This window comes from Colius striatus, chromosome 10, assembly GCF_028858725.1.
Source record: "Colius striatus isolate bColStr4 chromosome 10, bColStr4.1.hap1, whole genome shotgun sequence".
In the NCBI taxonomy this organism is placed as follows: Eukaryota; Metazoa; Chordata; class Aves; order Coliiformes; family Coliidae; genus Colius; species Colius striatus.
Window position 1 is genome coordinate 31,135,692 of NC_084768.1, and position 25,751 is coordinate 31,161,442.

A 25,751-nucleotide genomic window follows, 5' to 3' on the forward strand; every position below is an offset into this window, starting at 1 on the left:
CTTCACTCATTCACAAGAGAAACCTAAAGCTGATGAACAGCTCTGACAGTAGTGCAAAGAAACTGAAGGATGACAAGGGAAAAAAAGAGGAAAAAGCCTTTTTTGACTTTTAGCAGTATCTCATGCTGTTTAGGGTTGAACCTAAAATACTACACACTTGACACTAACCCAAGTGAAAGGTTCAGTGCAATGTCTACTAATTTGTCAGGGAAAAGGAGACATTAACATTCTCCCAAAGTACAAAAAGCTGGCTCCAGGAACACTTGGCACCTCAGCAGCCAAAGACATGGGCTGAAATAATACTATGATGAATAAGCAATTTACTCAAGGTCACCAAGTGTATCAGTAACAAACAAATCCCTGAGCTAAGGCAGGAGAATCTCCTTTCCCTGACTGCCAGTTCAGCAAGTCTCAACCAGCACCGAGAAACTCAAGGGCTGACATTGAAGTAAAGAACAGTGGTTTGACTCTGCACCCAGTGAAGATGTTCTGATGACTCCCTATTCTGTCACTCTCAGCTACAAAGGGAAACCAAGGCAATTCAGCTCATCCTGCAGATGTCTCAGGTGTGTGCTTCAATGAGGAGGGATGACTCGGTGGCTCTGTCTCTGTTCCAGTTGAACTGCCATGCTGCACCAAGCCCTTCAACAACAGAACTCAGCATCTCCAAAAGACACCCAAGAACTCAATGAAGAAGCATTAAGGAGATGAGTATTAGAAATGAATAACACTAATAGAAAAATCAGAAGCATGATGAGAATTTCCAAGTTACATTGCTTTAGTTCTTAAATTAGTCTACAGATTGTCCATTTTGAAAGGAGATTTATTACTTGATCAAAGTGAAAACAATTTACAGGCTACCAGAGTCTTGATTTCATCCCATGTTTGCATTAAAAAAACCAAGCACAACTGCAGACATGTCAGACAACAGGAGCCCAGTCGGAGAATGGAAGAACAGAGATGCACTGGAAGCCTTGGGATATGTGGCCAAGCTCCTCAAACAGTGCAGAATCAATTCAACCCAGCTCAAAACACCAGGGAGAGAGAGAAGGAGCAACAAGAATGGGTCCTACCACTGATGGTATTATCTCTGGTCATCTGAGGGGTCTGCTGATGGAGAAAGAAGTCTCCTAGAAGTCCAGCCACGAGCAGAAACATCCCTGCAGTTGAGTGTTTTACAAACAGTACAGTCACCTTTTTAAACCTTATAAAAAGTAATCACTGGCTTGCCAAACCCATCCTGAATTCAAGGCAAGCTGCTATTTGTTTATACTAAAAATGCTTTTTGTAGGTCCAACCTGAACCAGTCACAGATGGAAGTTTCATGGAAAGTGAAGTGAGGAGGTCTACTGCCTGCAGCATCACATGCAATGGACCTAAGGGCTGTCAGAGCTCCCATGGGGTGTGTTGAGCCTGATTTCCTACCGAACAGCTTGTTCAAGCACCTGCCTAGCTGATACTCTGGCAGCACCTTACCCTGACTGGAGTGATGCTGTAACTGGGATAAATACACTTCCAGAAACAAACCACTGGAGAAAATTATCAATAGTCAAGATCAAAATACAGGTAATGGAAAGCACATGTACCTTTCAGACAGCTGCTCTGTAGAGAGCTTTTATTGCTACCTGTGGTACTTCAAGCCATAAACCCAGTTGTTCATTCAAAGCTGAACAACACAGACCCCTCAAATATCAGGGTCACCAATATGAACTTCACAGAGAGAAACCAAAACGCAGTTCAGTCACTGCAGTGGGTAATGCTCACACTCAAACAATGCAGCACAAGTGCTGATGGGAAAACTGGGAATGCCCTTTGTCTCAGAGCACAGGATGGCAGTGGCTTCCAACACAGTGCAGCCAACCGACAACTGGAGCCTGCAGAAGATGCACCACAACAAAGCTCCACTCCCAGAACAAATACCAGGCATAGGAACCCTGGAAAGTCACTCAGTACTGTTAGAGCTCGGTGGCAAAACCTGCTGCAGTTGAACAACAGCACTCCAGGCAAACTCAGTTGCTTTGTACTAGGTCATCATTGCTGGATGAAGCTGTTGAGACGGGAGTTTGCAGCACAGGTAGCACATGGAGGTGCACCTAAGTTGTATGGCAGTTTGTGAAGACAGCTTGAACACAGCCAACTTTTCTCTGCAAGGAGAAGGGCAGGTGATAAGAAGAGTATGTTTTTCATTATTACACAGGTAGTTTTTAGCCTACAAGAAGTTAATAGCAAATCTTCAGATATGCTGACAGAACAGAGGCATGTTTCAGGCTCTGCCAGCTCACAGCACATCACTTCAGAGAGGCTTATGTACAAGATGAGACATCAAAGTGGAACTTTGTTCCCATTGCCTAGACCAGAGTAACTGCAGCCACTCACTCCAGTCTTAACAGATCCTGGTTTTATCAAGCCAACTATTCCATTTATCAGAAAGCAATGTAATACCCTGAGAGCAGGAGTTTGGGCATGGGGGAAAGAAAAAACACCATGACCCCACAAAGGAAGGCCACTGACCCCACAAAGGAAGGCCACTATCTCCTTTCAGAATCTGTTTAAGCTTTCCAATACTGTTGAATGAATTATTCTACCACAAAAAAGTGAGAGAACATCTCTATGCAAAACAGCAACTGTGCAAATCCCTGCTACTCATATCAGCCTCCTGACCCTAGAAAAACGTAGGGATAAGTAAGAGTGTTCTTTATAAAAGTTGTAGTTTATTTCTTTTCTGATCAAGAGTTGTATCACTACACAATACTACATTTTATTGCTAATCACAAATCAATGCACCGGGGTTTCAGAAGAGTTTGGTTTATAGCGTTTCTATGTAACAAAAGGAAAAAAAGTTACAAACCCAGACTTTGCAGACACATTGCCATGTCCCTATAGAAGCAGGGATGCATTAGGTCTGTTCAGCTAGAAAATTCTCCTCTTGAACTGTTTCTGGAGAACACGTAACCATAATTTTCTCCAGCAGAAAAAGTCACCCCATCATCCCATGCAAAAAGAAGGTGGTCAATCTGCTCCACAGCCTGAAACTCCTCTCCGAGAGAATGGGAAAGGAACGAGTATTTACACAGCTCCCTGCTGTGATGTGTTAATGCTTAAATCATTAGGAGAGTGTAGGCCCATCTTCTGGGTCCACCTACTACCCAGCTTAACTCAGCTTCCTATTGCTGAGGCAATTCCTATTGCTGGGGCAGCAAGCTCTCCCCAACACACAACTGAGACGTGCTCTACTAATACTCTACAAAAATGCTGTGGTAACCTTTGCCAGACAGCAACACAGCAGCACTCCTGCTTCAGAAGAGCACTGCAGAGCCTTCCAGTAACACACACACACTTCAGTGCGTGCTTCATCTGCTTCAGACCCAGTATTAGCTGCTGTAAGCGAAAGCCAGCGGCCAGACGACAGACAGTGCTGCCACAGGAGGCACTGCACCGCTTCAGATACTGCTGCCTTGTCATCCCCAACACTGTGATGCTTGGATTTCAAGAAGGGATTCTGTCCCTTTGGTCATTATTGCCTTAGAGGGTGTAGAGAGAAACTCAAAAGCAACTCCTCAGGCGCTGAATGCCTGCTCTTGATAGAGGGCTGCACTGCGCAGGGCCCCGGAGAGATTTCACTGGTTCCGAGGCACATTCTATTACTTAATCATAAGTTTGACTGTAAGGTCAAAACAAGCATCAGAACAACAACAAAAAAATATTAAATGGAGGGTTAAACAGCTTGTCCTATGGGATTCAACTTCACATTTCACCTGTTCACACAAGCACTTCTTGTCTGCTTGGCTCTGAAGAGCCTACGGCTCAACCCTCAGAAAGGAGATGCTGAGAAACAAGAGACTGAAGCTGCTTACTGCAAAAAGATGGATATAAATACAAAAAGAGGTTTAATTTCAAGCACCAGTAATACTGCCTGCTCAAGCCCAGGTGTGGCCACCGGGGAGACTCCCAAAATCAGGAACCTTCTTCCATTAAAACAATAGACTGTACTATTCTGAAGCTGCCAAGATTCCTGGCTACAACTCCTGAAAGAGTTTGCCACCTGTCAAAACTGTCTCTAATAAAAAAGCAAGAGTGCTCAACGAGATGAAAGCAACAACCCCAAGCTGGCTTATGCAGTAAGGACCCAACTTTGTCAAATGAGGAGTCTGCAGGCATCAGCTTCAGCAAATGGGATCCGTCTCACTATCCAACAGCTTCCTTTCAGCTACCGCAGAGCATCAGCTTTTTAGCTTCCTTAATAAAAAACACCCAAACCACCCTGGATTCAAAGCATCCAGACATGGCCTGCTGTACTGGGGCATGAAAATCCTTGGGGGAGGTGGGTATCTTCTTCCTCTGCCACAAGCAAGGCTTACTCCATGATGGCCCGGTACAGCGCAGGTTCAATGTAATCTTCACGGTAGCGTGAATTGATCACTCTTTGTCTCTTCCTCTCTTGTCTCACTTCCTTGTCTGCAAAGATCTCTGTGAAGCGCATATCTGAAGCTATTGACTAAGAGGAAAAAACATAATTAGTCATTAGAACATAGATCAAATCTCTTCCTCCACATCCTCCCACTACACGTGAGAAGGAACCAAGTGAGCACACTGGGGAACATTCAGCTCTCTTCAAAGCTGGACCAAACACAACAAGAAAAAACATATTTAAAAGCTGGACTTAAAAGTCTGGGGAGAAGCTTAAGTGGACTGTCATCAGAGATGGAAAGAATCACAGGTGTCAAATTTAACTAGGCAGCTAGCTGAAGTTCACAATCACTTTCTTAAAGGAACAGACACACTCATCTGTTCCAGCTTTCAAGCTGTCTACCATGTTTTGTACCTTACAGAGCAGGCACATTTAAACACCTGGTCACTGGGTTCACTTCATGCTGGAGACCCCAGCAGGATGTCCATAGTTGTGGGTTTTTTACAGCAGGAAGCATAAAGCAACAGAACAGGGACCCAAAGGGGCTGTGGGATCTCAATCCTTGGAGATAATCAAAACTTGACTAGAGAGACCCTCATCTGATTTCAAAGTCAGCCCTGCCTGGAACAGGTGTCTGGAGCAGAGACCTGCAGAGGTCCCTTCCCACCCGAGTTATTCTACAGTTTTTAGAAACGGCCATCTCTCTTGCACCACCCTACTAAATGCTTTTCAGAACAATGGGTACATGAAGAAACTTGGCCTTTCTTTGCAATAGCAACAGCCAGTGGAACTTAGAATACGAAAGGGTAGTAACAAGCTGTCTCAAACAGTGACTCTGCTATAAACTCCTGTCGCTGCCAAAGGAGAATTAAAGCCTCTCCAGAGTGAGACAGAACTTTGCTTTTGTAGCCTGATCAACTACCAAACTTTACAATGATTGAGGGAGCATCAGATTGCAACCTGCTGCTGTCATGCCCTCAGCATCAAGGGCAAATTAAGTTAATTAAGCTCCTTTAGAAGTCTACATCCTTTTTACCTACCAGCCTTGACTTCACTCTCTTGGGAAGCTCCTCATCAAGAGTATACACATCATCCCTCTTCACCATCAGCTGGGACCCATCTTCAAATTCCACCTAGAATAAAACCAGAAGTTGTTCTGCCAGAGGTCTCAGGGTATGCACACTGCAACAGGACTTTAATCAAAGCCTCACCAATCCAACACAAGTAGCCCATGAAGTTTTGGGATGCTCTTGTAACACCTGACCAGAGGCTGCTCAAGAACTGGATACAGCACATTTTCAGAAGCTGATACTTTTAAGTAATGAGACTTAAGCAGAGCTGCAAGCAAGCACTTTGCACTTAATTCTAGCAGCTGTTACCAGCATTGGGCACTGCTGAGATCACCAAGTCACTTTCCCTGAAGGATTTCAGCATGACTTGCCTATAGCTCTGCTGGCTTTAAGAACAGCCCTGTTAACACAATCAGCTTGCTACGAATGATGAATTTTCAGGCAACAGTTCTGTACCTGGTACATCTGGATAGCATGTGATGCAACAAACTTGGCTCCATAGACTTGTCCATCTGTCCATCTCACCTGCACAACTTCCCCTTCGGCAGGGGGACCTAACTGAAGACAGTCTCGACTCTATAGCATAAAGGAGGAAGGTGAGAGAGACAAGGAGAAGGGTAGGCAGCTGCTTCATGTGAAGATTCAGTAAACCACTGGAGAGTCCATCCCAGTCACACTGCACATCACCCCACCGAATCCCTCCATTTCAGCCATGGAGAACTAGGATGAGAGACATCCATCTATGTCAGCTCTATTTAAATCTCAACCTTAAAGTATCCCATGCAGGAACAAGTGTCAAAAGGTTTTCCTTCAGACCTACCACTGCTAAGCAACCCAAATGAGCTGCACTCCCTGTTACACCTGCTCCTATGTGCCCTCAGTGAAGTCAGTCTCATGGAATAACCCAGGGCCATCTTGCAGCACATCTCAGACACACCATGACCTCGGGATGGAAGAACTGACCCACACCCACACCCTGTGCCCTGTACCACAATCAGGCTCCCACTGCACCACGTACCACGATGTCCTCTGGATATAGGTTATCACTGAAGGAACCATCATCAAAGTTGACCTCATAGAAAGTCTCCTTTGCAAGGCTGACCACTTCACATTGATAGAAGCGGCCGTTCTTGTGCTTGCTGATGACTATCTGCCCAGGTGACAGATCCTGAAGTGCAGCTTTAGCTCTCTGAGAAGAAAATAAAACCCAAAAGATCACTTTTTACACAATGACTCAAAGAAGAATGTGTTGAGGATCATAGCTCCAGTGCTGGCAGATAAGGAAGCAAAAATACTTCAGTCCAGGTGAGTAACTCTACTCAAGACACCATCAACAGTTTTGAGAACAGTTCTGCCTCTGGAACTTCAAATGCTTACAGACTAATCTGTAAGATGCTCCTGTCCTCCACTTAGTGAGCTAATCTCTCATTCTTCTGAGCAATGCAAGGCCTCCACAGTAAATACTCTCTAATAGATTGTTGTGGGTTTGATAGCTAAAAGGGCTACATCATAAACTGATCAATCACTTCAACATGAAATTCTCTAACCACTCATGCAGCCTGCAGGAGTCCCAGCACTAACTCCTGCATATGAAGTATCACAGCATAAAGCACGCTATTATTCCTCATCACAACAGCCACAGAAGGGATGTATTGCTCTCAGTCCTTCTGGGCTGCAAACCAAAACACAACAAAGGATTTGACTAAGCTCACTCAGAGCAGCAGCAAGGTTGAGATGAGAAGCAAGACCAACACCGCTGGATCACACTGACCATTGTGACGAGAGCCAATCCTTCGATGAACTTGTAAAAGAATCACACCATCTAAAACTCTGCAGCCCCTCTGAGATGCTGCACTTCAAATCCTGGAAATCATACACCCACTCACCTCTGCTTGAGATGGAATCTTATGCCTGAAGCAGGTAATGAACACAACAAATGGCCAGTCGTCAGGCTGCATCATGACTCCAGCTGCTTGGGCACAGCTAACATGAAAGGATGTGGGACATCGACCATGTGAGCACTGTACACAGCAACCTGCAATTCTCTTCCTTCGTTTCTTGCAGAAGATGCATTTCTGTAGACAGGAAACCAGAAGTTATGGGTTGGCACTAGGTTTTACTCCACACAAAGGGCCAGCTGGTCCGAGAGTATGATACTGTGCTGTTTAAGAGCACTGCTACTTTCTGATTAAAAAAGCAGCAGAGGGCTATCAGTTCTACTTTATCACAAGGCAATTAATTCATAAATTTAAAGTAACTCCACAGCCAAAGAGTGTGCATTAAATATCTACCAGCTGAACATGCACAAAGCATGTGGCCAAAGGGGAAATCTTGGATTAAATCAGCCTACAATGCTCCAAAGTCTACAAGGCCTTTCAGCACTTGGCTGTTAAGTTACACAAAGATAAGCATGAAGAGTAGAATAACAGTTAAAATTCTACCACCACTACCATTGAATTACACTGGGTTCAGCCTGATGGGCTGTTGTGGGAAAATAATGTTATCTGTAACCATCAGCATATGAAAAGCAGTTAAAAGCACCTTCCCCTCAACCCTGAGCTGTTAGAAGAGTGAAGTACAGTTGCTTTTTCACCTTTTACATAAATGCATAAAGCACCTCATTGCTCAACAGCAGTCAACAAAGGAAGCCAAATACTAGGGATTAGAAAAGTAACAAACAATACAAATATCACCATTACACCACTGTAGAAATGGCATTTGCCACATACTGAAAACTACCCCCCTTGCTGGCTCCTCATCTAAATAAAGACAATAGAACAGGGAAAGATTCAAACCAGGCCAATTACCACTTCACATACAAAGAACAGAGCAGGTGAAATACTTCAGTCTGGAAGAGATGACTTGGATTTTAAGGGATAAACAAAGTCTCCCAGATTCCCACCAGACTGGAGAGACACTTTGACACCTGACCAGGGGAGCACAGGTGATCCTTACCAGTCTGAAACGTTGCAGGGGAATTTTGCCAACATCTACAGGACTCCGCTCTGCAATGTTCACAAATTTTGCCTCCAGTACAGCTACAGCACACATCACATGAACCCACCTGTCAGGAGAGAAGAGAGGAAAGAGAAATTAAGATGCATTGAGACAACAGAGGACATTTTGGAGTTCAAGGAAATATGGTTCTGTTGAAGTTTGCCATATAAACCACAGTAAATAGCCTCTGAGAACCAGCAGTGTAGTTAGTGTAGCTAGTAACAAGGTACATATTGGGCAAACCCAAGACTTCTTCATACTTCCAGTCTACTACTAACAGACTCAACAGGAAAAGAGCTTAGTGTGGCTTCTGTTGGTTACGTATCTTCATTACAAATGCCCATCTGATAGGCTTATTCCTTCACAAACCTGACCTACAGCAACTGCTCAGTCACTACTGAATTACTTGTGAGACCGTGACCGGGAAGCTGAGGCCTCATATGATCCCACAAAATTTTGGGAGGCCAAGTTTCAGTTATTTCACAGTGCTACAAGTCTGTCCTATTGCTATTTTGCATGAAACAACTTCAGATGACTCACCACACGGAAAAAACACAGGACAGGCAGTTGTATGCAGTAAAGTTGCTGCAGAAGTACCCTGAATGTCAGTATGTTGTGCTATTTAAAGCTGTGGTTGTCCTTTGTCTTCACTACCACGTGTTACATGAAGAAATTCAAATCCTCTGTGAGGAGGCACTGAGAGATGCTGTCACATCAGGGACCTTATTTTTATGTGGTACATTACACCTCTGCACTTTAAAATGCAAAGCAATTAACAGCTGCTGTCGATAGAATGAAAGTGAGGCACTACCTGAAGAGACAATGATTGCTGCATGTAAAGGCAACAAACACACTTTACCACAGCACAAACGCTGCCAGCTCAAAGTGTGGACGGTGGTGTTTGCTTACAGACGTTGGCTTTACTACCTTACTCTCAGCTATTTGGGAATTGAGCTTCTCCCTTAGATCAAAATATCTGGAACACTCACTTGTCATCATTGGCTCTCTGCAGGGCTCCTCCTCGTAATGAACACAAACAGCAGTCCTGGCACAAGGAAGAAACCATTAGTTGAAAGAAGTTCAGAGCAGTACACTGGCTGCAGAACTTCCTCCTCAAAAATGAACATGCAGAGGAAGAAAATTGTTCCACTCTCAGAAGAGAGCTGACTAACTTGCACAGATCACTCCTTTAGCTCTCAAAAGCTGCTGCCCTGGGCAACAAATACAGCGTCCAAGTCTGTTGGGTGCAAGCAGACCTACCACTGAAGATCTGTTCAACTTGTCTGTTATGGGTTCCTTTACAACCACAGTACCCTACATCCTTTGGGGATGTTTAAAGGGGTCTGGAACAAACACAAGCAAATAAAACTTGAAAGGCTGACCTGTTGCCTCTTCACATGTGCACACCTCCCTAGTTACTAATGAAAGTCAGCTTCTATTTTAGAAATTGTAAGTACTACAAATTATGACAGACAACAGCTGTTTCCACATCCACAAAGAACATCTTCCCTATGACCCAAGTGAGCTCAGCAGCTTTGCACTAGTTAAAATGATTATACCTCTGGCTCAAAAGCACCAAAATATAAGAGATCAGCTCCTAAACATTCTCTAAACTGCCTTCTTTTCACAGGAAGGAATTACAAAAGAACCCCAACTCTACGGAAATGAACTTTGCAGCCAAGTTCCCAGATACACCACACCTCATCTGTTAAAATCTTCTTATGAGAAACCTTACCTCTTCTAAGGCATTTTCTGTACACCTGGAGCACATCCAGTCTTCAGTGGCCTTGTCAGGGGATACACCATAACAACCTAGAACACATAAATCTCATTTAAGAGCTTACCTAAACTCAGACTCATTCCCCTAGGAGCCAGAAGTAAAGCAAGAATTAAAGTCAACAAGTCTCAGGATAAGGCAGTGTATTTTAAGTCATCCATGCAGCCAGCTCCATCTCAATGGCCAGCACCCAAGCATACACCATTCAGAAAAGGGCTGACCTTGATCTATTTGTACATGAAACACACAGGTTGAGGCTTGCTATCATGTACACACTTACTACAGAGAACACCAGAGTTCAGGGTTAAGTCTAGATGTACTCACTTGCATGAACACAGACATGGCAGTTCTTGCAGGTGACGAGTACGCTGGTTCCATCTTCCTCCAAGTAGGGGGTTGAAAGATTGAGGTCAGTGCTGCAGCCAGTTGCAGTAAAGCACATTTCAGGAATCAGAGGCTTAGTTCGGATCTTCCCATCTACAGCAGATGGAGTTATTCCAGAGCTTTGACTGTTGCCTCCACACTCTGCCTGTAAGGGAGAGACTGAGAATTTAAGTTTTACAAGTAAAATTCCCACATAATCTTTATTCACCCATTATTCCACACATAAATCCAGGTCAACAAAGGAATGAAGGTGCTGGAAGATTAAAGAGTTGGTAGGCTAGGTGAAAACACAGCTAGTTTATAAAATCCTCAGCTTCAGCTGTTGCAACTTCAGAATGAATTTATTTTCCACCCAAGTGGCTAAACATGAGGTTTGAACTGCAATCCTCTAATACGCAACAAGATGCACAAACTGCATCTCTTCTGACAGAAAAGATGGAATCACCAGTATGGCAGGATTATGATCACACATACAGATACCTGCTGTAGTTCCCACTATTTTTGCCTAGTGCAGTTCTGAACAAGTCTAATGGTCTTTTAAGCCACTTTGTTCCTGGGACATAAGCAGACTAAAAATGCAGTTTCCCAGTTAAAGCACAGGAGACTTCCAGGTGAATCTTTTTTAATTTACTCACCTAAACCAAAGTAAAACCAAACAGCAATTGCATATGAAGTTTACAGAGATATGCTTCCATTCATGTTAACCTTCTTAGCAGCTAAATAAATTGAATCTCTCTTTCAGGAAATGTTTCAAACCATCTTTTGTACCTCACAGGCCACCACAAAAGTAGCTTGCCCAATCTTTTAAAAATATCAGTAGCAGAAATTGCAGCAGCAGAATGAAGCTACGTTGTCCCTCCCACAGCACAGAAAGTAGGAAAATGGGACAACAGTTGGAAGGAAACTGATGTTTTCAACGTCTTGTTTATTCAGATTCCCTAAGACTTACTGATTTACACTCACATTGCATGTCAATCGACACTAAATGACAGAGGGAAATCTGTAACAAAGTTGAAGAAAACGGGACTTTTCTTCCCCAAGCAGAGAGATCCTTTTCTTCCTTACAAAGGAAAAGTGAATATTTGTCCAGCATTTTGTGCCAATTCTTTATTTGACTGAGTGACTGAAGTGAGTTCCACAACTTGCTATAGACTTTCTGAAGTTGGAACAAAGACCCTAACCACAGCTCAACTCTTGGAAGAGTTTCTGCTTCACTACCTGGTGTAGACAAATATTTTGAACACCCTGTACTAGAATTTTCTGCTTAGTAGCATTTAGAACGCCAAAAACAATCTAAAAGAACTTTAACTGGCCTCAAATGGTTAACTCTATACACTGTCAGCACTAGGGAAATTCCCATGTACTATGCAGCTTCTGTGTAGAATTTCCAGTCCTAACAACAACCTACTCTCAGACTGAAATAGCAAGATTGCACGGAACTATGGTCTATGGTTTTCATGGAAATTAGGAACTATGTGCAATATAAATTCTAAACAATAATTTGAGGTCTTCATTTCCAAAACTGTGGGGAACATGTTTCTTGTGCCAGCATAACCATACAGTGATCTGATCAAATGAATCCGATCTGCTTAGAGTATGGAAAGGGACAAACTACCTCTGTGCTTCAGGTCACACATGCAATCAGGCAACTATCTCAGCTACCTTAAAGTCTCATAGCTTAGGCACAGCAAAAAAATTCAGTGTGGGATTCCTGCTTAACTATTTAGACAAAGTGACAGGGGTTCTGCAATCCATGCCCCCAAGGTATGCTTTGCTAACACCACACTGCTCAAGGACGTCTTCACATGTCAATATGGACATGTTCCAATAAAAGCCAGTTATCTACTTACGCCATCCACAAACTCCACCTTTTACTTAAAATCCTTTCAGTAAATCCTTTTACTTAAAAAGGTTTTCCTCCTTGACAGCTCCCCAAAGATCACATGCTATGAGTAGACTTAAAAAGTTTTACAAAAGAAGTGCAGAAGTGAAGGTTTGAGTCTGGAAAAGAGACCTGAGATTTTATAGTCAGCTCCAGCAACATTCAAGCTCCATCCTGTGGTTCAAGCAAAAGCTGGAGAACACAAATGCTTCTGCTGAACAGCTGAGTGAGCCACTGGGAACCCACTGGCAGTCCACTGCTGGTGTGGTGAGGCTCACCCAACCCAGCTCTCCCAGAACAATTCCTTGGGCAGACTGCAACACTGATACAGCTTTTGGTTTGTGGCAATATGCAAAACAACGTTTTTAAACCATGCATCACAACAGCAAGCTACTCAGTCCTCTCTATGATCACACTAACAGACTTGGCCTCCATACCTGGTATGTCTGGAAGAGCATGCAGACAGCACAGTAAGGAGGCTGTTGAGCCATGGTCCGATTGTATTCTTTTTCAGCCTCAAAATTTGGTGGCCGGTTCTGCCATAGCTGGCTGAGTGGCTTGGCCCATGCTTCTGTCTCCTCAGCCTCTTCCTCGGGAGTCAGTTGTTCTGATGCCTCTGTGGGAAAGAGATCACGACCCAAGTGATTACGTGTCCTTTTATAGATACTCCTCTTGCAAATGAAACTGAGTAAGGCAAGAAGTTATGAACGGAGACGAAAGAAAGACTGTCAGGAATCAAACTGACATAACTGTGATGGGAGCCAGTAACTTGATCTCCTTTTTAAGAGGTTTCTACTAATAAAGCAACTGCAGACACAAGACAGGCTTGTTGGGTGAGAAAACCACTAGCTCCAGAGTATGTCAAAACTAAGGCTGTCAGCCAAAGAATCTGGTGTTGGTGGGTTTTTTTTTAATCATAAATATTTACATCAATTACTGGAATGCTCCAAGGCAGACACAATTATGCAACAGTATCTTATACTGGTTTCATTTTCCTTTCACAGTTGTCTTCTTCCTTTCCTGTTCCATTCTTTGGGAAAAAAAAAAAATCATACCACTCAAGAGACAAGTTCAATGATGCAAGCACTAAAAAAATCTCCCAAACATAGAAGCACCTCATCTAGGATGCAGAGGTCTCACTTGGAGATCCCCGTTTATTACCATTTACTTAATGGAATAGCCCACACTGTACAGAGAAGCTGAGATCCTCTCTGCAGTTTCCCAAAGAGCACAGGGCTTACTTACCATCATCACTAATGCAGTCTTTAACCAAGAGTGGGTGATGCCGTGGGAGCTTGCTCAACGGCTGGCGACGACCCTTGGACTTCTTGCTCTCCTTCATTGACCTTAAGTACTCCTTTGCTACCTGGACAAGGAGAAGCAATTCAGCAGGCAGTTAGCACATGTCCTTTTGACATTGTTTTTATAAGGAATTGATTTTGAACTTCAAGAAGCCTCCACAATGTGCACACTTACTTCCAGGATTTTATTTCTAACAAGTTTAGAGCTGAAGTTAGTTCAAGTTTTTGAAAGAACTACTTGTAGCACTTCTGCTAGGGAAAACTACACAGAGCTGTACTGGCTCTGTTGAGCCACTGCAATAGAGACTTTTGAAAGGTCCCTGCATAGCTTTTCATGAAAGCCTTTATGTAAGAATTGTGTGAAAGACAGAAACAAAGAAAGCTGAATGGTTCAACTTAGAAGAACCACAATCAAGCGCTTCATGTACTCCAGGGAAATCCTCAGTTCATGGGGCAACTTAAAGAGCTCCAAATAAAGAGTAAAAAAAAAACCTCCACACAATTCACTGGCATCTCAAACCAACAGGCTTATTTTAAATGAAGGCAACGTTCACCCTCTCTGATTATTACTTCCATTCATGCCATTCCAGACAGACTGGAAGGAGACTACAACACCACTTCTTCCCTTATGTAAAAAACAAGTGACACACCGACTAAATTACTACTAACTTGACAAGCAAGGCAATAAGGGCAATGATTTGAAACACCCCAGGAAGTCTCTCAGTAGATAAGATCCCTCTCCTTTTTTTAATCTATTATTCCTTTAAGAGCAGAAGCAAATCTTAAATGAACCTCACATCTTTTTAAATCTCTTCTTTTCATAAAAGAAGCCAGAATAACAATCATTATCTCACAATCATTATCTCTGACCTCCTACTTAGAGTTAGTACAAGGCTTCTAAGAAACAGAAATGCTTTTATTCAAATGGAAATTAGCATTCCCAGCTACCATCTGATGGAAAATTTGTTTCTAAATATACCACACTGGGGAAAGTGACCTACAGCCATACAAAATTTCACCTTTTCCCTGTATAGAGCATGCAATGGAGAGAGCACAAACAGAAACAGAACATCTTTAGTTTAAATATCCAGGAGAACTTTTTTCTCAGTTTCAGCTTAATTATCAACAGATTGCCCATTTGCTGTTCAGTTTCTGTAACTCCTGAATTTTAATCACCATGGGCTTTCCACTCTCTAAACACAGATTTGAAGAGGGAAACAAAACAACCTGAAAAGACACAACTAGGTAAAGTTTCAATTACTCCAGTCTTCTCTTGGGTTGGCTAATAAAAACAAATTAACTGGCAGTTCTTAAATGTTCAATTTACATTCTCCCAACCAATCCTCTGTGTTCCACAATTTCTTCTTTGAAAAAGGCCACACAGATGTACACAAGTATGAGATTTCATATTAACAAAAACCTCAAACATATTAATATGCTCATAATAAAGGCTGGATTGACCTAGATTAATTTTAGGTATAAACAGGTGACTATTACTAGAGAAGGACCTGAATCAGCCTGTAACACTATGATGTCAAAACCACCAACTTGCCCTTTCCCTTAAAGCACTTAAGTAATTCAGAGAACTTCTCAAAACAGGACATGTCCTTGTTTTCCAGAAGAGGTAAGAGTGCAAGACTTTTATCTTTTCTTGTTTGTTTAGCAAAAGCCATAGCTATTAAAAACCACATCAACATGTAAGTAACCTGCTATGCAACCACCAATGAAGTAAAAATGTCATCTGCACAGCTTAGATGTTTTGTCACAGTGAATCCATGAGCAGGTAATACAGCCTTTAATCTTTCGGTACTCCTGCCACTCATACCTCTGCCAGCTCTTGCTCACTGACGCTGGCACTGGCCTTCTTTCCTGAAGTCTGTTCGTTGTCAGATCCACTGGCATCTCCTTTAGCATAGCTATGGACTGTAAGCACCCCAGCTGGCCCAGGAAGAGTTTGTTTTGCCAACGGATCAGTTGATTCAGAGTCTGAAGAACCAGAATACGCAGGGGAGCTGGACTGAACACTGGATGTTGCGCTCTGCTTTGAACCTGAAGCATGTGAAATGGAGAGATCCAATGCAGCTGCTTCTTGTTCTTCCTCTTCTTCCTCCTCAAGCTTCACTGTTTTCAGTTCTTCAAATTTGGATGAGCCCACATGATCTAGAAGAAAGGATATACTGACTCTTTCCTCAGGTCTAGGCAGCAGAGAGAACACTTGCGCAAACTTTTGCAACAAAGTCAAACAGGAAAACAAATTACTACACATAACATTAAGTCATGTAAAGAGCAGATCATTAATTCAAATACCTATAAAATCAGGGGTGGCTTAGTGAGAAAAAAAACAAGTGGCTGCTCCCTGCCTCTTCTAGTACAAGAACTAGGGTATATTAAACAAAACTAGCAGACAGCGAGCTCAAAATAAACAGAGATGATCCTTTATACTGTGCAGCTAAACAGACCAACTCTGGACCACAGAATGCTGGGATTAAGAGGTTACAAGAATTCGTGGCAGTCTTAATAAAAGGAAAAGAAAATCCCATAATCCAATAGAAGATCATTAAATACAAGCTGCAAAGGGTTGAAAAATTGAATACTAGAGGGAGGTATCACATATGTTTACTCTGTTCTTATATTGCTTCATAGGCCTCTTGCTCCTCCCTTAAGAGCATGGATAACTCACCCATTACAAGCCACATTAATTTTCCTCCAGCCTACCTACTACAAATAAAACATCCATCCAGCATATCAGACCCACACTACCAGGAAGCATGCATATATTTATTAAGCAATGTCTATAAACAGCTCATGTTACACAACAGGAATACAGAGGAACTGAGACTACTGAGGCATTCAACACATTTCTATATGCAGGCAAAATGAGAAAAAATGAAAAGCTAAACCCACAAATTTCTTAATCAAGTCTCATGAAATACTTCCTCTTCCCTGTAATTCAGCTGAAAGGCAACATCTCTGTGACCTACCTGGTCAGTCAGTCACTGAAGCAGCTAGAGATTGGCTGCCTACATCTTTGCTCTCCCCTAATGTTTTTTTTTTTATGTAATTCCCACTGAGGAATTATCCACAGACAGGTCACAAAACCTCACAGCCCAAGTTGAGGTTATTTTGTTTACTCAAACCAGTAGCAGATGTCTCAGCCAAATTTAACTAAAGGCCATAACCTAAAATTGTTCTAGATGCACTCTTTAGTCTTGAAAAATCAGATGGTAACACCCAAAGTCTCATGACAGTACGTTTTGGAAGCGTTTGCCATGGCTTTGACAAACTAGCATCTGCTTTTTCAGATATGACAACATCCTACTAACTAGGATGAGAGTGCCCCAGATCAGCTGTAGCAGCTTCCTCTCCCTGAAGAGTAACACCCTGTTCCCTCATATCTGGATAAAGCTTTACAGACAGTTACCTGGAGGCTTGAGCCTTTGTTCACCTTGCTGCACAAGTTCACTCGTAGGTCTCTCGTGAGGCTCTGCTGTATCTGCTTCATCCTGCGTGGAGCTCAGCTCCTCCTTGGGGAAGGCCTCGCTCTCACTCACCTCCTGAGGCAGTTCCAGGCAGACCCTGTGCCTTTTCGTTCCAATGCGGTGCTTGGGGATGCTGCACAAGACAAATCTGTGTCAGGTTACGAAGCACATCAGCGTGTTGAATTTATGCCTGGATGCAAAACATACAGTCTGGTTTGGATCAGAGTTTTATGAGACAGCATCTGGCAAGTCAAATATCCCAAATGATTCTCAAGTGTTTTGTCTTTCCAGAAACAGAGTCAATAGTCCTTAGGGAGGATTCCTCAGCATCTGTTAATCATGTATTAGGGAGTTGCTGTAGCCAGGCATTCTTTGCTTCAAAAAAGCCAAATGAAACTCAAACTAAACAAAAAGCCACACCAAAAAAACCCACCACCAAAGACAGCTTTAGGAACAGTAGCTGACACTGGCTGAAAAAGATTTATCTGAAAAGTGTAAGATGATTAGCCTGTCCACCCTCAGCAACCAGGAACTGCACAGTGACGTTGCAGCTTGCAGCACTGACACTACAGGAACTTTCTAGCAAGTAGTGTCCCATGATCAAGACACTCCTTTTATCTTCTGGCCTCACAGTCCACCGTGCACACTCCCAATCCAGGCTTCAGATGTCTCTGCAAAGATGAAGAACTACCTTCCAAGCTGGTGCACTTCCTGTCTACCACAGACCATCATCAACCTGGACTCAACCAGTAAAATAAAATCATGGAATGGTAGGGTTGGAAAGGACCTTTAGAGATCACCCAGTCCAATCCCCAACAGAAGTAGGTTATTCCTGAGAAAACAAATGATTGCTAACTCAGACTGCTGTTGTTCTATCAGAGTTGCAAACTATCCATTGCAGTTGGGTCCAACTTCTAATAACCCAACAGGAAAGCAGAGGACTATACAAAGCATTACCTTTTTGTCTCCTCCCCGTCCACTTCTTCTTTACACATCTCTCCTGTTTCCATTTCTTCAGTACATTGTTTCCCATTCTTGACTCTCTGCATGAGATCCCCTTTAAGGAACTCTGCTGCCTCTGGGGTTGGAAGAGCGTGGTCAATGACAGTCACGTCCTTCCCGGCTTTCCAGAGCTTGTAACGATCTGGCTGGTACTTCCTCACAAACACATCCATGGATATCTTCACCATGTCCTTCCGACACGAGCACTGAAGTTGTGGAAAATATTCAAGTAAGGCCACACAGTCAATAATTTTACTCTGCATTCCTGTATCACTTTGCTTTCAGAAGCTTAACTGAAGAAAAAGAATCCCACAGTTCAGTGTTATTGAGCCTCAGAATTCTCAAGACTCTTTGCCAGGAAATCAAAAGGGCGTATATTAACCTACTAAAACCTGGGCAGAAAAGCCAGCAAAAACAGTGAAACAGAAAATCAGATATTATCACAATAACTAAGATGGAAAGCTCACCAGTCTACTTACAGATTTGCTGGTAGAAGCTGATTGTTTTAAAATAAGCTCACACAAAACAGACAGCAAAACCTGATTCCAGTGAGGAAGTCAGAGCCATACAAACTCTGGGCCTACCCAGAGCAGTAGAGGTTCCCCTCATCCAGGCACGGTTACAACCACTGCTTCACAGCATTTACTTGTGTAACTTCAGAAAACATGACCCATATTTGTAAGACAACTCTGTAGGGTACATCTCAACACTACCAACTCTAAAGGTTCAGCCATAATATTGAAATAAAGACATGAAACGAGAGGCTGATGCGATACTGTTACCAAATCAGAAAGTAAACATCTTAAATGGGCAAAGCACTGAACACACTCCTTAGGAACAAACAGTGGCAGCTTAACGAGCAGCAGAGCATTAGGACATCTGTATGCAACAGGATGACAACAGACCACTTACCAGGACAGACTGCTTCCCATACTCAATCCACCGAAGAGTAGCAAAGTTGGTAGATTCAGCACAGTTAAAGCCATGATTAAAGCCAGCATGATAGCTGTAAGGAAAGGTTATCATGAACTCTCCAGCCTCTTGTGTCACCTAGAAGACAATTGAGAGAGTGTGTTATTATTCATAACTTCAAAGAGCCCACTTGGTGTATCTGAATAAAGTATCTGTACCCCTCCTGTGGCATATCTGAGACCCCCCACTCGCAGCTGGTGGCTGGAGTTACTTGCTGCAATGAATAGACTTGATACCTTCACAGTTTTTCACTAAAACACAAGAGGTCAAAATAGCACCGAAGTGGTTGTATGTATGATATACTCTGTTAAGTAACTTTACGACCTTCAGAGAATTTATCTCTATCACCTACAGGTTTGGATGAACAGTAAAGCCAAGAGAAATTTCTATCCACACACAACTTGGAAATTCACTGCTGTTTCCCTTTGCTGTTCACGTTAAAGTACATCTCTAAGTCAGCCTTTCACTGCTGTTCTTCAGCATCTCCCCACTAACACATGTTCTTGACAACAAATCCCTTCAGCTGCCCACTCAGATGTGACGGTACTTCTGAATAAGGACTTGAAGATCAGATCTTCAATGTGTGTATGTCTGGGATGGGGGGTGGCAGGTTATCACCTGAGAAAATAAAGAAGTCTATAAAGTTACTAACATGATTTAAAAAGAAAAGGGGAACAAGCCATATTGTCTATTGAGGAATCCCAAATGGAATTTGAAGGGTCAAGTCTAAAGCTTTCTGCTTCAGACTTCAGCGAATACAGAGCTAAGCAGTGAAGTTAATCTAACCCAGAATGTGGCATACAGTTGTAAGTTTAGAAGAAAGTAATCACAAAAGAGAGCCTTTAACAGTCCTTGATATATTTTTCTGTCTTAAATTCTTTCAGGTCTCAAGTGCTGGATAAATAGAGGTACTAAGGGAAAGCATTGCCTTACATCCTCCTTGTTCCTATTCTCCTCTCTAAGCACTGACTATTGGCTGCTGTTAGAGATGAAACAGGGCTGCATGAACCTCTTGACTGAGCTGGTGTAACTGTGATTACTTTTCTACACCTTATCAAATGGGATGCCATATTTCTTCAGAATTGATGGAGAGATCAGGGTCATCTTGTGACGGAGAAATGCTTCACAGCTTTGGGCACTTCCTGGAAAGAAACCTGTTGAAAAATTAAAGCAAGTAGAGATGTTACTGAAAAATTCATTTACTTCACAGCAGAACAGTAATTCCCTGTCTAACTGGTATTCTTCCCTGGGATTTGGAGCAAGATCTTACTTGAAGCATGCTCACCTGCATTCTGAATAAAAGGACAACTCCTGGAGATTTATCTTTAACAAATGCCAGTTTGAAAGTGCTTAAGGAAGACCACACATAGAAGTATCTTCCCTTGGCTCTAACCTTCCAGTTCTAATAATCAATAGTTAGGAATTTTCTCATTAAAGGTTAGACAGACCTCAACTGTGTTATTTGTAACGTGACATTTCTCTCGTGTCTCTACTATAAACAAACACTCAGAAGTAAGATCTTCTATATTCTAAAAGGTTAGTTATAAGCTCAGTCATGCCAGCCTGTGCTCTTATGCATCACAGGCATATTGTACTCTGAAAGAACCAGAACAGGTGTCCATCCCACCTTCTGCAAAATGTAAGGCATGAATTACTCAATTACCTTTTGCAAGTCTCTCCAGTCGCTTCCCATGCTCTGGAGGGATAGAGTACCTGCAGGGGTAAGAACAACTCTGTTAAGTTCAAACCTCAAAATCTGACTGGAAATGATAAAACAGGCATCGAGGCATGAATTACTTTAATTTAAAAAATCCTCCATCTCCACACTGTCTCTGTCAAAGTTTGAGAACATAAAGCTAAAAATCTTCATCAAGGCCTTTACCACTCTATCCCAAGAAAAATCAAGAGTCAAAAAACTGACCAACTCCTGCTTAAGCAGTCAAGGAAGTAAAAAGTCTGGTATATTAAATTAGCAGATCTGCACAACAAAAGATGGATTGCAAGAAGAAAGGGAAGAGCACTTCCTGACCCATCTCAGTTCACAGCTGTGAAGTCACCAGTATAGTCAGGGCAAGGAGGAAGATAGAGCAAGAGAGAAATTGGAATAATCTCTTTCAGTTGCTCAGACCAAGATGAGATCAAGTCAGACACAATGCCACATCCTTAACACGTGCACAACTTGTGGCCTGCTCTTTAGGGATACATCTCTCTCTACACACCTTTTAAGGGACACCACAAAACTCCTAGAAGATTTGACTACAGCCAATAAAACCTCCTACGTGGTTTGCCCTCGCTCTGGAATAGAGTACTATATTCTTCATGGAGTTCCTTGTTAAATAAATCACATGAAGGTATCAGCAAAGTTAACTTCCTCCATGTACTACTGTAAAAGAAGCAACAGCCAAAAGGTTTCTCTGAACTATTCTGTTTTGTGTTCGCAGGCTATTGCCACTGCATGGGGTTGTTCACTGGTCACGCAGCGCTAGCTATTATTTTTTACTTCAAAGTTGCATTAAAAGGCAGCCAAAAATACTAGTTTCCAACAAAAGTGCCATGGAAACAATTGTTGAAGCTGCTTGAGAAATTTATTTGTGAACAGAAGGGAATGATTCACTCTTAAAACGCAACCTGTGATACAGAAGAATTGAGGAGCCTCCCCTAAATACAGTCATGAAAGCTCAGACACTGGACAAACCACTCAGCAAGATCCACTAGTCTGCTTTTAAATCCATGATAAATAGCTACATCTCAAAATCTGTTAAAAATTACTTGTTCTCTTAGTGCCTGCCTGACAGACACATTATCTCTGTATGGTCATTTTAGAGCTTCAGCAAATGACAAGCACGTTTTCCAGGTTCTGGTCCTACAGTACCAGAGAGCATCCACCCTATATTATAATCCTGTATACCTCTTTACATCAGGACAGAAAATGGATTTTCTATAAGGTAACCAAACAAACACTGCTGAGAACATGTACTGCTTTGTGGTTCCTTCCATATTTCAGTGTTCTTGTCATCAGATCCAGCTGCAGTGCAAGAACACAGGGATGGTAACTGCCTCAGTCAACTCTCCTTTAGATAACTCAGCTTCCTGACACAGAAGCTTCCCTAGAAAATCTTACCATGACTTGGGTTCCCCAAAATGCAAGTAGTTAATACTGTAGAGATCCATGTCCTCAGTATGCCAAGCAAAGGAAGTTTTCCACATGCCAAAATAGAGGTAAGGAGTATTCACTCCTTCGATGGTTATCCCACTTTCGTTCTCCACAATATCCAGGATGGTGTTCAATCTGCCAATATTCCAAGCATCTACATGCTGCAGAACACAAGCCTCATGTTAAACAAGCATCATGAGAACAGAACCACACAACTTAGATGACAGTTGCAAAAGATATCAGACCCTTGTGAAACATCAAGACAAATAATCTACTGGCACGGTTCAAACCATTAGTTAGCTCACCTAACCAAAAAGCTTCATATGGTGTCAGCTTAGATACTGATTGTTTACTAACCACCCTCCTCAAGGGGAAAAACAAAGTTATCATCCAATATAATGATTAGAAAGGAGAAATCATCACAAAGCTACAGATCTTACAGAGCAGAGAACAATAGTGCGAGCTTGAGCTTCTGCCTGAACCCTCTGGAACAAAACCACTTTTCATTCCAAGCATCTTTTCATCATAGTTTGGGAGACTAGCAAGTAGAATGCAGACCCTTTTCTAATGTTTATCATCCCGACACGTAACTGCTACAGAGCTGTCCCACAGAAATACACGCACTAGTGGGTACCGAAGGAGCGTGTGTTCACTGATCAATGCTTCTGGTTCTCACATGGCTTTCAGGACAAAGCAATATAAAAGCAACACTTATGTAACAGATGTTTTTTTTACTTCCTTGAACTAAACAGCATTACAGTGAAGAGCTAACAGAGGTCCCTTAGAACGCTAACTCTACTAGCCTTCTTCAACTAGATGGCTTAAATGAAGAGCATGTCATGAACATATGCTTTATTGTATTCCCATCTACTCCAGACACTGGAACTCTGTTAAGTAAGTGTTAAGTTACTTACTCTGTTAAGCAACTCTTTCTGAAAGTTAAGAGTCAAATGCTACGTTAGTATTTATGGAATGCTATACACAGGGATAGCTGTTACTTGAAAACCAACACTGTTTTTCTTACCTTGTCATAAAGTGTGCCATTCACATCAGCACCGTAGATGGGGGCATTGAATGTAAGGTTCTTCCAGTATTTTCGTTCAAGGTCTTCAAAGTCTGTGTAGCGGGGTGTGCAGTACCTGGAAAAACAACAAGGACACTACAGACTCTGCAGTTTGATACTAGATGGAGTCCAAACCAGTATTTTTCACCACTGAAAGAATCAAAAGCTGCCATGAAAAATACCTAATGTATATCATCAGCTTAACCCTTAACTCCCAGAACACCAATGAGAACAGACACAGCTCTATTCCTATGACACTTGGCAACAAAGGATCACGAAGCAAACAATCTTCCTAATTTTCTCAGTTTACTTTCATTTTTGCTTTGTGCACTTGTTTCAGGTCAAAACAATTTCACTTTCTAGATATCACTGCTTAGCAAGAAAAGATGTAATCTAAACCAGAGAAGACATGGAAGACAACTTGAAAATAAACTAAGCAACCCACCCCCATTTTTCTGCTCCTCTAACAGCCAACAAACATTTCCAGACTCACCTGCTAATGAACTGGTCAAGTACACTCAGTTTACCAACAAAATACGTGCTTTTGGTGTCCATTCCCTAACTGTCCTCTTTGGGCAGCACCGGGATCAAAAATATATTCAAACATCTACTTAATGTGTACATATATATATACACATCCCCCTATAGATATTAACCCAGACAATTACATATATGGCATAAAATTGCATAATTCATTAAATTATTCAATTAGAGATTCTGAGATAACTGGTATGTACTGCTCTTACAAGATAAACAAAAAGCACCAGTGGCCTGCCTGTAGCTGGCCATTGCAATGCTATTTCTAAACAGTTATTTCAAAGGCTGTTTTGCTTAAACTCCTTTTAAAGTGATCTTTTCCCCCACTCCTTTTCGTGTCAAGAACATTCCTTTCTCTACTACTCTACTCAGTAAATATGTCAATGGGCCAGCTGCTAAGGACAAACAGGCAGGAGTCCGCGGCAGAAACAAAAAGTTCTCCCAGCATTATGTGCTCTCCTGCCAGGCAACTGAGCTTCCCATCCCCGCAGCCGGATTTACCGGTACCCCTCGGCTGCTCGGGGCGTTAACGTTCACGCCTCTGACCGGCACCAGCCCATCGCGAGGGCCCGGCTCCGGGGAGCTGGGGCTACAGGAACTAGTTTCACGGGAGACTCGGACGTACTTGTCGCTGTTGGCGATCCTTCTGAACTCGCGCACCGTCATGGCCTTCTTCTGGATGTTGTACTGGGTGAAGAGGCCCGACTGCCCCGTCACTACCTGCTGGATGGGCGCTGGGATGACGAGCTCATCGATGTCATCGTAACATCGCCGCGGCTTCCACTCCTTCGGAGGAATTATCTGCGGGAAGCAATACGCGCTCCGTTCACCACCGAGAGCACCGGCCCAGGGAAAGCCTCAAACTTGGGGAAGTCGGGCTGAACACCCCCGGCCGGGGCGCGCCGGCCCCACCGCCGCCGCGCAGTAAACAAAGGGCGGCGGCGGCCGGGCCCCGCTCGCCGGAGGAGGGCAGGGCCGAGCCCGAGCCCGGTGCGCGGCCCGGGGCCGGGCGGCGCGGCCTCCGCCCGGGAGGGAGGTTTCGGGGGCTGGGGGGCGGGTATCGCACCTTGGCCAGCCCGGCGCGGTGGGCGCCCTGTGACTCCACGTAGGCGATGTACCGGCTGAAGTCCCGGAATTGCTCCATGGTGGGGCGGAAGGTCATGATCCGCGCGCTGGGGTTGAGGCTCTCCAGCTCCGAGGCCATGTTGCCGGTCCGGCCCTGCACGGAGAAGGAGGAGGAGGAGGAGGAGGAGGATGGGCCTCGGGGCGGGTCACCCCTCACACCCCTCCCTCACACCGCCCCGCCGCTCCGGGCGGGCCCTGCCGGGTGCGCCAGCCCCGCCCCCTCTGCCCGCCGGCCAACCGCCGCGGGGTCCGCACCGGCCGTGCCTTCCCATTGGCGGACGGTGCCTGCCCCTCAGGGCCGCGGCTCTCTTTCCTCCTCCCCCCCCGCCGCAGCAAGCCACCGATTCACGCCCCTTCCCCCCCACCCCCCGCTTCCGACCGGGGCGGCTCCGTTCCGCCGCGGAGGAGCCCGAGTCCCCTCCCCACGCGCTCACGTCAGCAGCGCGTCCCTCTTCCCCTCTGCCCTCCGCCGCCGCAGCGCCCGGACGCCGTATCCCTCCGCGCCACGCGCCTAACGAGTCCGCCAAAGCTCCGGACGCCACCGCGGCCTTTCCCCGCCGCCCCAGCGCCGCCCCGTCGCCCCGCCCCCTTCCCTCCGCC

The 25,751-nt window shown here is 43.7% G+C and overlaps 1 protein-coding gene across 3 annotated transcripts; it reads right to left on the reverse strand.

Annotated features, from left to right (window-relative positions):
- Positions 1 to 802: 802 nt before the first annotated feature.
- Positions 803 to 25,706, reverse strand: KDM4A (lysine demethylase 4A). Of its 3 annotated transcripts, XM_062003312.1 has the most exons (22): positions 25,586 to 25,706; positions 25,093 to 25,245; positions 24,652 to 24,827; positions 23,451 to 23,565; positions 22,394 to 22,587; positions 20,936 to 20,985; positions 20,323 to 20,426; positions 19,213 to 19,350; positions 18,256 to 18,506; positions 17,241 to 17,431; positions 15,645 to 15,979; positions 13,764 to 13,884; positions 12,956 to 13,134; positions 10,577 to 10,781; positions 10,211 to 10,287; positions 9,465 to 9,520; positions 8,434 to 8,542; positions 7,365 to 7,553; positions 6,497 to 6,667; positions 5,935 to 6,054; positions 5,449 to 5,541; positions 803 to 4,495 (listed from the first exon to the last, which is right to left on the reverse strand). In XM_062003312.1, the coding sequence occupies exons 2-22, from the start codon at positions 25,228 to 25,230 to the stop codon at positions 4,355 to 4,357; spliced, it is 3,153 nt and encodes a 1,050-aa protein (XP_061859296.1). In that variant the 5' UTR covers positions 25,231 to 25,245; positions 25,586 to 25,706; the 3' UTR covers positions 803 to 4,354. The 3 variants fall into 3 exon arrangements, with proteins under 3 accessions (XP_061859296.1, XP_061859297.1, XP_061859298.1); XM_062003313.1 differs by lacking the exon at positions 5,935 to 6,054; XM_062003314.1 differs by lacking the exons at positions 803 to 4,495; positions 5,449 to 5,541; positions 5,935 to 6,054; ... (7 more) ...; positions 13,764 to 13,884; positions 15,645 to 15,979 and having other exon boundaries at positions 17,401 to 17,488.
- Positions 25,707 to 25,751: the final 45 nt, after the last annotated feature.

Coding starts and splice junctions, on each gene's coding strand:
- KDM4A (XM_062003312.1), bottom strand. CDS start 25,230: ATGGCCTCGGAGCTGGAGAGCCTCAACCCCAGCGCGCGGATCATGACC. Junction 15,980..17,240: donor ACAAAGGCTCAAGCCTCCAG/GTAACTGTCTGT, acceptor CCTTTCTTCTAG/ATCATGTGGGCTCATCCAAA. Junction 5,542..5,934: donor ATGCTATCCAGATGTACCAG/GTACAGAACTGT, acceptor GTTTTATTCTAG/GTGGAATTTGAAGATGGGTC.